At 34.2% G+C, this 15,985-nt stretch overlaps 1 protein-coding gene across 8 annotated transcripts in view; it reads left to right on the forward strand.

Annotated features, from left to right (window-relative positions):
• Positions 1–15,985, forward strand: part of DTL (denticleless E3 ubiquitin protein ligase homolog) — a 64,137-nt gene that overhangs the window by 1,513 nt on the left and 46,639 nt on the right. For all 8 annotated transcript variants that reach the window (XM_011364499.2, XM_023533206.1, XM_023533205.1 and 5 more), the window contains exons 2-9: positions 3,214–3,339; positions 4,109–4,207; positions 5,270–5,331; positions 5,416–5,536; positions 11,725–11,790; positions 13,035–13,147; positions 14,413–14,486; positions 15,815–15,918. In XM_011364499.2, the coding sequence (XP_011362801.1) occupies positions 3,214–3,339; positions 4,109–4,207; positions 5,270–5,331; positions 5,416–5,536; positions 11,725–11,790; positions 13,035–13,147; positions 14,413–14,486; positions 15,815–15,918 (765 nt within the window). The remainder of the gene's footprint in view (positions 1–3,213; positions 3,340–4,108; positions 4,208–5,269; positions 5,332–5,415; positions 5,537–11,724; positions 11,791–13,034; positions 13,148–14,412; positions 14,487–15,814; positions 15,919–15,985) is intronic.

Raw genomic sequence — 15,985 nt, forward strand, 5'->3', positions numbered from 1 at the left:
CTTCAATTTTATAATACATGTTCTCTAAATTCTCCAGTCTGTCTACTTCTTCTCTCTCATGCACAAGTTCTCATTTGTTGTTATGTGTTAGGCTCTGAAATTCATTCATTCTTATATATTTTGCACTGAACTTTATAGGACCATCTTCTTTCCCCTTCTGTGTTGATGTTCCATCCTAGGCCCTTTTTCTCATTCTACCTACTCCCATGGATGATGATAGCCCTAACCAGGGCTTCTTCCACACTACCTGCACCCTTCATTTACCTAGACGTTGTATCAGTATCTTCATTCAGGTGGTCAGTCCCACAAGGATCTCAAACTCAAATAGCAAAACCAAACTCACTTTTCCCCAAAACCTTCTACATAACCTATTTTAAGCAATGGTTCCATTCTTTTAAACTAGTCTTTCCAGCCAGAAACCTGAGGGTCATTCTGAATTCTTCTGTTTTCCTCAAGATACACATCTACAAAGTCCCCTTAAAATCTCTCAAATTCGTCCTCTCTATCCCACCAACTTTGCTTCTTCACCATATCTTGGATCTGTTCTGTGCTTACCATTCCATTTCCTTAAGTTGGGCCCTAATACCTTATCTGGAGTGTACCATAAGTCTCCCAAATAGTCTTTTAGTTTCTGTCTCTCCAGTTTCTTTTCCACATCACTACCAGTTATCTTTCAAAAATGGAAATCTGATTACTCTTCCACGTATTTTTAAATTGGTAGCTAAAAGTTTTTATTGTAAGTTAAATATAAAGGATTTAATTTTTTGGCCATATTGTGAAAATTGACATTTTTAAAATAAAAATACTATGTTACTCTTTAAAAATGTATCTAATAGAATGTAAATACTATAGTGATTTGATAACCACATCAGTCATTTTTTTTAAATCTGAACACTTTTAACCTTTAGCTGTTCTACATAGTTGCTTTTTTCCTTGAAATTGTTTCCACTTTATTTCTGCCAACAGAATTTATTCTAATGTAATTTGATTTTAAGCTTGAAAAGTTAAAAAACTTATTCTATCGATCACCCTATCATACTCTAATGTGCAAAAAAAATATGTTTGAATTGATATTGTCTGTGATCGTAAGGGTCTAAGTGTTCAAAGTTCCTCTGGATTGAATTGTTGCAATTATTAGTAGCATGCAATTAATCAAAATAATATAGATGACCAATCTTTGATAAGTAATGATTAAGCAAAAAGTAAATATTTATTGGAAGTATATTTTTTCAAGAGATGGATTTCGGTGTTTATGATGCCTTTATTAAAAGAAAGTATCCAACTGTCTCTCATTTGGGGTCCCAGAAGTTTTTATACCTTGGGTCAATGCAGGTATAAGATTAGGGGATGGAAATGCCTTTCTTTTGACAGTGGAGGAAAGACAGTGATGAAGGGAGAGGAGAAAAAGAGCCTCAACCTTTTTAGGCAGATCAGTTTTTAGAACTCTACATGGAATTTGAATATCAGAAAATTGATTCTCTGAAAATTTATGTCCTCAGATACTCCTTGAAAAATCTGCATGTAATCTTAAATTGTACATCGAGTAAACAATAGGCTTTCCAAATGAGTTGTGAGAGGGAGCACCGCAAGTTCATGTTGGAAACAGCATAGCACAGTGAGGATCTAAAAATAATTAAAGGGGCTAGTCCAAGTAGTGTGTGTTGTGGGAAGTGCAGAAATGGGAGGGACTAGCTACTAAGTCACCTTAGAACCATTTGTAAGTATTTGGATATTAGTCTATAGGTGCTAAGGCAGAGTTGAGGAGGTCGCTGTTTAATAGTAAAGGATTAAGTACCCATGGCATATCATCTTCTGTTCCACCTAATTTTTTCAGGATTCAGTTCTTTTGAATTCATGTGTTGAAGACATTAGGTTTGTGTTTTCTTTTAATCCCAAACCTCAAGTGTACTTATATATATATATAACTTTAGAACAGAGGCTTTTGTTTTTAAATTCGTTCTGTGGATAGGTGGTTTGTTTGTTTTTTTTTTAAATTCTGCAACATAATTATTGTATTCTTTTAGTGGTCTTTAATGGCTTATTTATGATATCTGATCCTGAGGTCATACCCCCAGGAATAATTACTAAATTGATTTTATTCGCCACCTTCGTACTGATTCCTTCAGGTTATCTCTTTGAATATCTGAGATTATGTCAAGTTAAGATGTCTTCTCCAAACTATTTTTTGTGAAAAGTGAAAATTGAAAGTACCCTGAAACGGGAGAGTTTGTTAGTCAGCTCTCAATAGATTATAACTTCATTATTTCCTCGTATGCTTAATAAACATTTGGTTCACAATAACTATATTGAATCAGTGTTCTTTTTAAATATTTAAAATGTTTTGGCCCATATATAAAAATGATAAATCTTTGAAGATAGTTTACTATTTAGACCATAGTGCACATTAGGTATCTGACCCCCAAAAATAAACTTTCCCTCCACTCTGAATTTTTTCCTCTCTCTTATGTATTTAATGAAAACTTACTTATTTCTCAAGACTTATGTTTGATTTCACCTCTTCTAAAGACTTCCCCGACCCGACTAGTACGAGCCAGAGCTAACTGATTGTGCTCTAGGGGTATGTACATAATGCTTTACTTTAAAATTGCTTTAATATACTTTAAGATAGATGACATTTTGCTATTAACATTTTAGACTCCTAGAATTTCTGCACTAGAAAGGAAAAAGGAAGTGAAGTTATTGTGAATATGTTAGTGGCTACAGAAGGCACATCGACTGACATATATTATTTCCTTTAACTCTATGACCATTAGATTATGTATGATGTTGCTGGTAACTTAAGAGTTTGCAGTAATGCTACTTTAGAAACTCTCAGAATGTAAAATTTTAATCGAGAATGGCAGTTTTAATGGTTTTGGTTGTTGCCAAAAGGTGGGGGAAGAGGTAAGATCTTTTTAAATATGCAAAGACCACTTGTTTCTTGCAATCTTAAATGTACTAGCAAGAGTCTCCATTTATGTGGTAAATCCAGAGCTATACCTCACCAGAATTTGGGTGTGCTCTTTGATTTCTTCCTTTAGGAAGATACCTTAGGAAAATACCAGACACTATATTCTAGAGGACCATAGATATGAATGGATCTAAATTAAGTATATAAAACTCTTTAAAACAAATATTTGCCTCTGCATTTGTTAAAAGTACTGAAATGTTATGATATATTGGAATTCTATAAGGAATTGTGTCTTATTTTAGGATGGTCTTCACAATACCCTCTACAGTCCCTTCTAACTGGTTATCAGTGCAATTCTAATGATGAGCACACTTCTTATGGAGAAACAGGAGTCCCAGTTCCTCCTTTTGGATGCACCTTCTCTTCTGGTAAGAGAATACTATCTAGCTAAACTTGGTCAGAAATAATCTATTTGACACTTAGAGGAAAAATATTTAGGGATGTCTTTCGGGAAAAAGGGAGTTAGATAGATGGAAGAGTTTTTCTAATAACTGTTCTTCCTGATTTATGAAATAGTTTTCTTAATCTCTCTGCATAATTATGTATTTCCTCTAAAGCATAGGACCATTATAGCACTTTTTTTTTTTTTTTTTTAACTTATATAGGAAAGGATTGCAAAGGTTCAGCCATCAGGAAAGCTATTTTGCTCGGTGGATACCCCTTTTGATCTGATCAATTTGGCTTTTCTGTAATGCACTGGGGGACATATGAGCAGAACTTGTTACCACTGTTAATATTTTAAGAGAGGAAAAGTAAAAGATTGTGAAAAGGGAATTTTAAATTAATAGACACAGCCTGCCGGTGGCCTGTATCATATGCATTTATTTGCCATACCACTCTTATTTAAGTACCACCCTTGATTCACCCCTTCTTTAAATAAGAAAATAATTTTGATGGCTTTGAGTCATTTACTAAATTACGTAATAGGAAAATTTTAAGCAATTTTTAATTCAAATTACCTCTCTACCATATCAGATGCCATTTGGGTAGAATCATCTCTCTTCAAACAGAGTCTTTGTGTTTACCTTATAGCTTTCAATTAATCTATATTATTTTATTTTTATATCTTTATAGTCAGCTCTAAACTTTTTGTGTTACTTTTTATATATTCTGTATTCTATTCTTTGTCTTGTTTAGCTCCCAATATGAAGCATATACTAGCAGTTGCCAATGAAGAAGGCTTCGTTAGGTTATATAACACAGAATCACAAACCTATAGAAAAAAGTGTGTCAAAGGTAAGTCTAGGTCTAAAAATTTTGTTTTAACATTATTTTTAATTCATAAAGCCTCAAGTAAATTATTTGAATACAACATTCCCAATTATATATAGTCACTTCTGATTAGGTCTGTTTAAGGACAGGCTAAAAGTAAATGGTAGACTGCCTTTCTGTCAATAAATGTTGTAACTATGGCGATGCCTTTACTAGAAGTTAAGAAAAATACATTTTAGGATAAAAACAGTTCTTCTTTTAAAAAGATTAAATCTTTTACATTTAATGGGGTTGGAAGAAACATAGCTTTAAAATATTTTTATTGACCAAGCATCTTCTGTATATAAAACAAAGTTGTGACCTTAAGAAGCTAATAATTTGAAACTAGTAAGTCAAGCGTTGAGATATCTAAGATAAAAATAAGATTATAAATGATGTAGGAGTACAAAGAAGATGCCACAGGAGTCAAAGAGAAAGCTCTCATGCACTAAGGAAAGGGTGGGAAATTTTTCATGATGGAAACAATGTTTGAATTGGATTGTGGTATATAGACCAATGGAGATGGAATAGGATGCTCTAGGTGGAGGGAAGAGCATTAGCAAAGGCCTAGACTAGAAATCAGAAAGAATAGGATATAATAAGGAAATAGGGAGTAATCCACTTTGGTAGGAATAGGATATATGGAGAACAGTGAGAGGTAAGTCTTGAGACAGAGATAAAGGACAAAGCCAAAGCACACAGAACCTTGAGTGTCAAACTAAAGTACTTTAGACTCCATTCAGAAAGCATGCTGAAGATTTTTGAACTGTAAAATATTTCAGAAAGATTTCACTTTAGAGAATATATTAATCACTTCATGAAAAAGAATTTGATATCAAATAGTCATTCTATATAGTAATGAATGGAATATTCTGTATTATGTCACTCTTTAAGTCTTCCTTTCCCGTTATAATACTCTATGGCTCATGGACCGTAGGGTGCTGACCACTGGTCTTTTCAGTATAGCTTTCCAAAGCATTTGAACTTTTGATAAGACTAGCACAGAACATAGTCTAGACATTTTACATTCACATTTTCTTTGTTTAGAATGGATGGCGCACTGGAATGCTGTCTTTGACCTGGCCTGGGTCCCTGGTGAACTTAAACTTGTAAGTGACTTTCATTTTATTGGGATCTAAGTAAATACTAGTAAAGAGTTGTTTTATTAAGTTGTGATAACTTGTTTTTTAAAGGTTACAGCAGCAGGTGATCAATCAGCCAAATTTTGGGATGTCAAAGCTGGTGAGCTGCTTGGAACATGCAAAGGTCATCAGTGTAGCCTCAAGTCAGTTGCCTTTTCTAAGTTTGAGAAAGGTAGGTTTTACCTATGATCTTTCATCACCTTAACCTCCTTTATGATGGGGTAATAAACTGCAATTGTTTCCTTCCTTTCTCCTACCCAAGTTGCTACTTTACCTACATAGATGGTAGAGAGTCTAATATGACCAAAAACCTGAATAAAATTAAATTAGGTTTTAGTCTTACTCTTATGGTCAATATTTCCAGATTGCCCCCTAAAGTCAGAAAAAGGTAACTTTTTTCTATACTCTTGCAGATAACATAAAAATTTATTAACAGTCTCAATACCTCTGTTCAATTTTGAGTGTCCTTTGAAGTCTAACCCCTACCCTGTATTAGACACTGATTAGCTCTATTTGTAAAATAGTTACTTTACTTGTAAAAACTTAAATAGGATGTGAGACTGGAGTGGCAAACCTGATAAACTGGACATAATTCTTTTCTTAAAAATTTACCATGTAATTACTTTATATGATTCAATTCCCTGATATGTTTTCAACTAATATTAACTCAAAATTGATTTTTCTATGTTTATTTTACTATTATAATGGAGAAAGAAAGTTTAGAGAGTGATTTAATACAGAACAGTACTGTAGTAAGGGGAAAACTTGGCAAAGATGTTGAGCTCTTCATTTTTGGTTGGTTTTCTCCATTTATTTCTCACTAATTTTTTTACAAATAGACCCACATACTTTCATATCAAAAAAGTGGCTGAATTACTCTGACTTTAATCTCAGAATAATAGAGACAAACACTACAATCTCCTTTATCATTAAAAAAATACTCTTACCTGAGCACCTAGGAATATTAAACTGAGATGTTGAGCTGTTCGAACTCAGAAAAAGGTCAGTTTTAGTCTACTGAGGTTGCTGTTGAGACTGAAACCTTGAAAAGGAAAGATATGGCATAGTTTTTTTTTAATCTCTGCATAACTTTTTATGAACACGTCTATTGTATAAAGTTAGGTATGCTTGGTTCTAGTTGCTACACTCCTGTGTCAGAATTTATTTTGAGTTTATAAAAATAATTTAAGATCAAGAAAAGTTACTTACTAAAGATAAATTTATTTAAAGGTTATTTGAAAAGGGAACCATCATATAATTTGGATTCTTTGTTTGATTTTTAAAACTATGCTAATGTGATCTAGTAGAAAAAACACTGAGTCAGAAATTGGGGGAGGTGGTTTTTATCAGGGTTCCCAGCAGTCCACAGGTGCTGTAATGTGAATTTGTCTGGTTTGACACTGCCCCCAGGGATACATAGTTTGGTTAATAAAACACAGATTAGATTTTAGCCTCTTACTACCTCAGCCAAGTGTCCTTGTGGGGGGCACACTTTTACAACCATATAAGAAACTATGTGTTTTATTCTGGTTTCTGCCTCTTAAACTCTTGGGCAAAGTCATTTTTATCTCCCTGAACCTTCATTTCTTAACTTAATGAGGTTAATACCTATTCAACTTAACAAAACTATTGTGAGCATAAAAATGAGGTGAGATGTGAATGCATTTAAAAAAAACAAAACTGAGGACCATATAAATACTCAGCGGTTTCTTTTGCAGATAGCATGGTAGAAAAGATCATTGATCCAGTTCTTTCAGCCCTACAGGATACAGCCCGGGCAGGATACAAATAATCATACTAATGACATTTATCTTTCCTAATATCTTCCCCCGAAAGTAAGGAAAATTGACAGAAAGATATGTGTTTTGTGTGGCAAAAGGGGTGCTAGAACTCCTTTTTTGGATAATTTGAAATGATTATAAGCGTACTTCTGTTTCTCTTCCTACAAACCTACCTTCAAATTTGCACTTATTTTCTCATTCTTCTCCAGTGTAAGGCCAGTCCTTCCTAGGCTACGGGTTCTCAACCCTGACTGCACATAGTCACCTGGGAAGGTTTTTTTTAAATAAAATATCAATTAAATATGAATCTCTGGGAGATGACCCAGGCATCTACTATTTTTTTTAATTACAGTTGACATTTAATATTATTTTATATTAGTTTCAGGTATACAGCATAGTGGTTAGACATTTATATAATTTACAGTGCTCCTCCCGAAACATCTAGTATCTCCTTTGCACCGTACATAGTTATTATAATATTATTGACTATATTCCCAGTGCTGTACTTTACATCCCCATGACTGTTTTCTAATTACTAATTTGTACTTAATCACTTCATCTTTTTCACCCAGCCCCCCAACCCCAACCATCAGTTTGTTCTCGCTATGAGTCTGTTTCTGTTTTATTTGTTCATTTATTTTGTTCTTTAGATTCCACATGTAAGTGATCGCTTATATGTGGCATCTGTTTTTTTAAGGGACTTTCCTCAAGGAATTCTAATGTGCAGCTAAGGCTGAGAGACATTCTTGATCCTCTGTAAGAACTTACATCCCAGAGCTCCTATATCTTCAAGCTTTCTCTCTTATTGGCTCCTTTTCCACAGGAAAAACTCAAGCTTATCTGTGGCCTGTCCCAAAAAACATCTTAACCTTGTGTTCTCCTTTAGCTATCATTCTTTCTTATTTCCTATATATCCTTCTTTCTTAAGGGTAATTGAAAGTTCTTTTCTTCTTTGGAATCTGATACCATTCCCTCTGGTTCTCATTCTTTCTATTTATTCCTTCATAATTGCTTTTGTGAACTTCACTTCTTAATTTGAAGTGTTAGCATGACCCAAGATTTGGTGTTTGCTCTTCTTTTCCTTTGTCTATACCTTCTCCCTGGACAGTTCGATCTATTCCAATTTTGCTTTTTGTTTTTCGTTCTAGATGTATTGAACCAGATTATATTTCCAACCTTAACCTCTCCTTCAAACACTTCAAATTCAACATCTCAAAAACTGAACTCATGATTTCCCTCTTGTAACACCACCTTTCCCCTGTCCTCTGATATCATTTCCTTTCAGCCTAAAAAACTTGCCTTAATATTTCTTGCAGTGTGAATCTGGTTGTAACAAATCTCCTTTGTTTTTCATTTATCTGAAAATGTCTTTATCTTCATTCTTGAAGGACATTTTTGTTGTATATAAAATTCTGGGTTGACACTTTTTTTTCATTTCATTTCTTGAAGCTGTTGTTCTACCTTCTTTCATCATTTCTGTTGAAAACTTCGTGGCCGTTCAAGTCATTTCCCTATGTGTATTGTGCTGTTTTTCCTGACTTCTTTCAAGATTTTCTCTCTTTTTGGTTTTCAGCAGTTTGGCTATGATGTATCTACACGTTTCCCTTCAAAGTTATCCGGTTTGAGGCATGCTGAACTTTTGTATGTAAATTTACAAATGTGTTTCACAGAATTTGGAATGTTTCCCGCTGTTATTTCTAAAATATTTTCCTGCCCAATTTTCTTTCCTCTCATATATTAGACTTTTCGAAATTGTCCCATAAATCCTTGAAGCTTTGTTCATTTTTTTCAATTTTCTTCAATTTAAGATATAATTAACATACCATAAAATTTACCCATTAAAATGTACATTTTAATGATTTTTAATTTACATATAGAGTTGTGCAACCATCACCACAATCTAAGTTTAGAACATTTATATCAACCCCCAAAGAAACCAGAACCTATTAGCAGTACTTGCCATCTACCTCCTAGCCCTACACAATCTAAACTACTTTCTGACTCTAGATTTGCCTCTTCTGCATATTGATGTAAATGGAACCATACAATATGTGGGCTTTTGTAACTGGCTTCCTTTACTTAGTATATTCATTCTTATTTTTCTTTTTTCTTCAAATTGAATGATTTCAATTATCTTAAAGTTTACTGACTTTCCCTCTGTTCTCTCCATTCTACTCTAAAGCTTTTCCAGTGAATTTTGCTGTTTCAGAAATTGCTTTTTTCAGTTCTAAAATTTCCATTTGTTTTTGATAAAATCTGTTTCTCTGCTGAGATTTCTTATCTCTTCATTGACTATGAATGTCTATTTCTTTACTTGACATAGTTATAGGTGCTTTACAACCTTATCTGATAAATCAACGTTTGAGTTATTTCAAGGTTGGCCTCTGTTGATTTCTTTTCCTTTGAGAAACTCCTGGCTCTTTATATGTCAGGTAATTTAAGTTATACCTTGGGCATTGTGAATAGTATGTTGGACTCTGGGTTCTGTTATATCAGTCAGAAAAGAGTTGATGTTTTTGTTTTAATAGGTAATTAACTGAGTTAGACTCAAATTGCATACTGTTAGACCTATAGGAGGGCAGTGAGTTGGATCTCAATTCAATTCTATAATTTAAGCCTTAGTTGCAAGCTACTTTTGGTTTTCCCTTGAATGCATGATTCAGGGTCAGCCAGAGACTTGCTTTGAGGTTTGTTTTTTTTTTAATAAATTTATTTATTTAAATTAGTTTCAAGTATGCAGTACATTGGTTAGACATCTATATTGTTCATAAAATGATCGCCCCAATTGCTCCCTCCCTCCACTTAGCCATCATATTAATACTAACTGCATTCTCTCTGCCATGCTCCCTATCCCCATGCCCAACTATCAACTACTAATTAGTACTTCTTTAACTCTTCACCCCATTCTCCCAGCCCGCTAAACCCAGTCCTCCCCTCTGTCCATCACCAAATTGTCCTCTATATTTATGCGTCTGTTTTTGATTAGTTTGTTCTTTTTGTTCGTTAGATGCCGCATACAAGTAAAATCATATGGTATTTATCTTTCTCTGTTTGACTTATTTCACTCAGCATAATAACCTCTAGGTCCATCCATGTCGTTGCAAATGGTAGGATTTCGTTTTTTTTAATGGCTGAGTACTGTTCCATTGTATATATGAACCATAATTTCTTTAATCATTTGTTGATGGGCATTTAGGTTGCTTCCATATTTTGGCTATTGTAAATTGTGCTGCCGTGAATATTGGAGTGCATAGATCTTTATGAATTATCGTTTTGGTTTTCTTTGGATAAACACCCAGCTGTGCAATTGCTGGATCAAAAGGTATATCCCTTTTTAATTTTTTGAGAAACCTCCATACTGTTTTCCATAGCAGCTATACTAATTTGCAATCCCACCAACAATGTATGAGGGTTCCCTTTTCTCCACATCCTCGCCAACACTAGTTGTTTTTGAGTTTTTGATGATAGCCGTTCTGATATCTCATTGTGGTTTTAATTTGCATTTCTCTGATGATTAGTGACCTTGGACTTGCTCTGAGTTTAAACAGAGAGTTAGGGTTTCCCTTTCTCTGGCTCTCTCCAGGGTTATCCCCTCACTCTGGAAGCTCTTGTTGCCCCACGTCTCCTTTTCTTAGTTCCTCTGGATTGAAAGATGGCAAATTTTTCTATTGGCATTTTAGCTGCCTGGTACTAATGCTGCAACTGTGGGTGCCCTTGAGATATAACCACAAAAGATGAGTCATTTACCCCAAGCCAATCACATGCTTCAGGTATCGACTCTCCTCCAAAAATTTCATATTTTTCTTTAATCTCTATTGAGCCTTCAGGTAGTTTTTATATTTTTTCCAGAGTGCACAACTAATGCAGGTAGTTTGGTTTGGTAAGTATTTACTCTTCCACACAGGAAGCAAAGTTGTTTTGGTTTAATTTTAAAGGATAGAAAGAACATTGTAGATAAATTGAAGTTCTCCTATGTTTCCCTCTGCAATCCCATTGCTCTCCTTCTATCCCCAGAGACAACCCCTTTCACAAATTCTGTTCGTATTTTTTACTGAAACAATATAGCTTGGAGGTTTGGAGTATGGGCTCTGGATTCATCCTGCCAAAAATACCTTTAAATGTACTTATCTTCTCTGTGCCTTAGTTCTCTCATCCGTAAAATGGGGATAATAATACCTACCTAAAGGGTTGATATCAAAGATTGAGATAATTTATGTAAAGCACTTAGGATAGTATCTAGCACTTAGTAAGCACTCAGTATATTTTGGTCATTGCTTGTTTACGATTACTCTTACTATAACTTTACTATATCTATATAATATTTTATGTGGTTTTAAGAAAATTTACACACAGAAGAGTATATTTAAAGCTTTCGTTCAACATAAGTATTTTGAGTTCTTTATAATTCTTTCCCTTCACAGCTGTTTTCTCTTTTATGTTTTTGAGCTATATACTTTTTTATTTTTAATCTTCGGTGCCAATTGTAGAAACTAGCATATAAAAGACAGTCTGGGAAACTTAAATCGAAGTGTGTCATTGATGAGTTTTGTTAACTTTTTGGTAAACCGTTTCTCCACAGCTGTCTTCTGTACAGGCGGAAGAGATGGCAACATTATGGTCTGGGACACCAGGTGCAACAAAAAAGGTAGTCTAGTTCCATTTCATTTTTTTTTAATAGTGACATTGGTTAACTAAATCCAGTAAGTTTCAGGTTCCATTTCAATTTTGATAAATGTTGACTGTCCCCATACTTAATTATTTTGAATGAAAGGTTTATTGATTTTACCTAATAACTACCAGGGTGGCACATGTTCTTAATCTTCCATTTCTGCTTATTATTCTAATTCTAGGATCTAAGTGATTGTTGCAGATATTACCCTCTATATTTACCTCATTTTGTCTTCTGAACTATGGTGCTGTTTACCTAATTTATTGATGGAATTAAAATTATTAATACATGGGCTCACTGGTAAATGATCTTTTATTTTAATTAGGTTTTTTGGCTTTAAAAGAATTGGATTAGATTAAATATGATTGCGCTTGCATTGCCCAGTGATGCCGTTAAGCAGAAATCAGTGATCATATCCATGCTTAATTCTTTTTTTAAAAAATTATTTTTCAACAGACTTTTTTAAGTGGTTTTAGATGCACAGCAAAACTGAACAGAAAGTACAGCGTTCTCTCTGTCCCCACACAGTCTCTCCCTCTGTCAACATCCCACACCAGAATTAGACATTTGTTAATAGCTGATGAACATATACTGACATATCACTGTTACTCAAGGTCTGTTTATACTTTACATTAGAGTTCACACTTGGTTTTGATAAGTGAATAATATATATCTATTATAGTATACAAGATAGTTTCACTGCTCTAAATATACTCTGTGCTCGGCCTGTTTATCCTGCCCCCTCCATCCCTTAGCAATCACTTATGTTTTACTGTCTCCATGTTTTTTGCCTTTCTCTGAATGTCATATGATTAGAATCTTAGAGTACGTAGCCTTTTCAGATTGGCTTGTCTTACTTAGTAATATGTATTTAAGGTTCCTCCATATCTTTTCTTGGCTTGGTAGCTCATTTCTTTGAATAATAAATATGTCATTGTCTGGACACACCACATTCATACATTCACTTACTAAATGACATCTTGGTTGCTTCCAAGTTTTGGCAATTATGAATAAAACTGCTATAAATATCCATGTACTTATTTCCTTTTTATACATTATAATCTCATCATAAGAGATGTAGTGCAGTAGCTTTGCTGGCTTCTAATTTCACTAATCTAATAAAGGATAATTAATTTTTGAAATCTTACGTATAAATGTTATGTTCAGCATAGGAGTAAAGTTCTGAATCCTAAATCAGTAATCTCTGGAATATCTTTCAGATGGATTTTACAGGCAAGTGAATCAAATCAGTGGAGCTCATAATACCTTAGACAAGCAAACCCCTTCGAAGCCTAAGAAGAAACAAAATTCGAAAGGACTTGCTCCTTCTGTGGTAAAGTGTTATAATTGTATACATGCGTATAGATCTTAGTAGTGGGATAGAATCTGATTTTAGGGAATTTATTGGGCATAAATTAGGAGCTATAGATTAAGTGAATGAGAATCTTCATTTCCTCTTGATATCAGTGGGTTTATTGCTTAGTGCTCATTCACTACCTACAATATTGGTTTTCAAAACCTAATGTGCAACAGAGTAATCCGGGGAACATGTTAAAAATTCACCTTCCTTTGCCCCATCCCTAGGGATCTCCATGCATACACTTTATCTACAGTATTCATTAGGAAAGAGAGAGTAGTTTTAAGAAGCATGTTAAGTACTATGATAGTTTTCTATGGGAGGGAGGGATCTCTGTTTTCATAACAAACTACAGAAAAGATGGGAGTTTTTAATATATTTTTTAAAAATTTGGCAAAATATTATTAAGTACATTGGGAAACATTAGGCCAGAATGTAGGACCTCTCTAACATCTGTTGGTCAAAATCAAAGAATGCCCATAATACATCTTTTTACTTAAAAAACAAAACACCATTGCTCTTACTTTAATGTGTTTATTTTTCTAATATTACTGGTCTATAGAATCCAAGTTAATACTTTGAGGAGGTGTGGTTACTAAAACATTAGAACTTAAAATAGCATACAATGAACAGGACATAGGCATGAAAGGAAACGGAGAGGGTTGGCATGAGGTCTTTGGAGGTCAGATGAAGTTAAAATGAGTAACATTTCAGAATTAATCAGACTCTGAGCCAAGAAAACCTTTTAACAGTCATTAGAAGGTAAAACTTCATTAATTAAGCACCTTTAAATTTTTCAGAGCATGTAATCATCTTTCATTAGTAATGATGTACACACTCTTACGTGGTAATCTAGGTAGACAGTAACATTTTATAGATGAAACAGGAAAGTTAAATGAGTTTCTTGTGGATACACAGCTTATTGGGGCTGAGTCTTAAGTAGAGCCAGTAGGCTTAAACAAGTGAAATCTCTTGATCACCAATTTGTTTCTTGACTATAAGTCAAAGTGTTAACACTATATAGTATAATTTAATGATGTTTAGGTTATTTCCTACTAAAAGTACTTCTTGGTCAGCATATATATCTGATTTTTGGAGAGGAAAGGATTATTGGAAAGAAAAGATTTAGTCTAACTCAGAGTTTGGGGGGAGAAAAAGCAATTTTAGTACCTTGGTGTCTTGAAGGTGAAGATTGCAATATCCAAAATAGAATTTCCTTCTTTTCTCCCTTGTGCCGTTAGGATTTCCAACAGAGTGTTACTGTGGTCCTCTTTCAAGATGAGAATACATTAATCTCAGCAGGAGCTGTGGATGGGTAAGAGTTCATTTTTTGGTTCTTTAGACAAGGTCTGTTTCATGAACTGTGATGGGGAAATCATAGCCCCATTATAACTGAATGTATTTGCTTTTAACTTTTAACATAGTGAGTACCCAGGTGAGAATAGAAACTACAGATCGTACTGGAAAAGATCTAGTTAGGACTCTTGCTCAATTAATTGAGATAATATACATGTCACACTTAGCACGTTACTTAGCACGTATGAGCAGTGTTGGCTGCTGCTATTGTAGAGAACCTGGATGGGTAGCTTGCTTGTCTATGCACTATAATTTAGTCAGTGATCTTTTTTTGAGGAGTAAAATTTCTGTTATCTTGGAGCTTCTCGGGTTTAGTAATATCCTAAAAGAAGAAATCTGATTGTAAACATGTAATTGACATTTCTGGGATTGATAGTAAGGCCTGATGACTTTTACATACCTGCAACACATCCATGATTAGTCTGAATTTTTGTCTTCCAAATAAGTTTGTGGTACTTCTTGATTGGTTGCTTTGTTAGAATATAAGTTATGTGAGAACAATGACTCTTTCTTTTCTAAGCACTCTTTGCTCCCTTATTTGCTCATTATATCTCCAGGACATTGATGCCTTCAACAAATGTAATTTAAAAAGGTGATGGGTTAATAAAGTAGGATTTCCGTTATGTCCTCTGGACACTAAAACTCTTCTGTGGACCCAGTTCTCAGGCCCGAATGAAGGATTATCTGAAAGTTAATCAGTTGTGCCAGTGAATAGCTGTGAGAGCTTTTTCTGTATGTTTCCAAGGATACTGACTGCCCTGTTCCAAGCTTGTGTTTTCAAGTTGCCTACAAACTAGATATAGAGGAATAAGACAAATATCCCATTAGATGAAATGAAAAAGTACTTTATTTTACAGGAAAATTTGTTTAGATTACTTAAAGAGTTACATATAGAGATATAATCATAGGAACAGAGCTTGTTACTTATGTTGTCAGAGGTTATATGGAGATTATTAAAGGCTTAGGAGGTTTTTTTTTCCTGCAAGCAATGAAACAATGACTATCAGTGACCAACTTTCATCTTCCTTTTCCGCTCCCTTGAAGTAAACGAAAGGTAACTCAACACTGGGTCAGGTCACATCTGTTTCCCTTCTACCAGAATTGTAAGCCTGACATTGGAGACAATGGTATGAGATAATTCAGTCTTTCATGATGAGATGTCCTCACTGTACCTGGTTGATGTCCCAGAGGAGTTAGATTAAAAGTCATTTCATATTCAATATAGTTGGAACTGGTTGGGGTTGGAGAAGGACTACAAAATAACTATTTCTTTACCTTGGTTTTTAGGGTAATCAAAATATGGGATTTACGTAAGAATTATACTGCTTATCGACAAGAACCTATAGCATCCAAGTCTTTCCTATACCCAGGTAGCAGCACTCGAAAACTCGGTAAGCTTTTTCGTAGACTATGGGACTTTTTTGTAGGACTTTCTGGGAGATGTAAGTTTTTGTTAAA

This window comes from Pteropus vampyrus, unplaced genomic scaffold (assembly GCF_000151845.1).
Source record: "Pteropus vampyrus isolate Shadow unplaced genomic scaffold, Pvam_2.0 Scaffold98, whole genome shotgun sequence".
In the NCBI taxonomy this organism is placed as follows: Eukaryota; Metazoa; Chordata; class Mammalia; order Chiroptera; family Pteropodidae; genus Pteropus; species Pteropus vampyrus.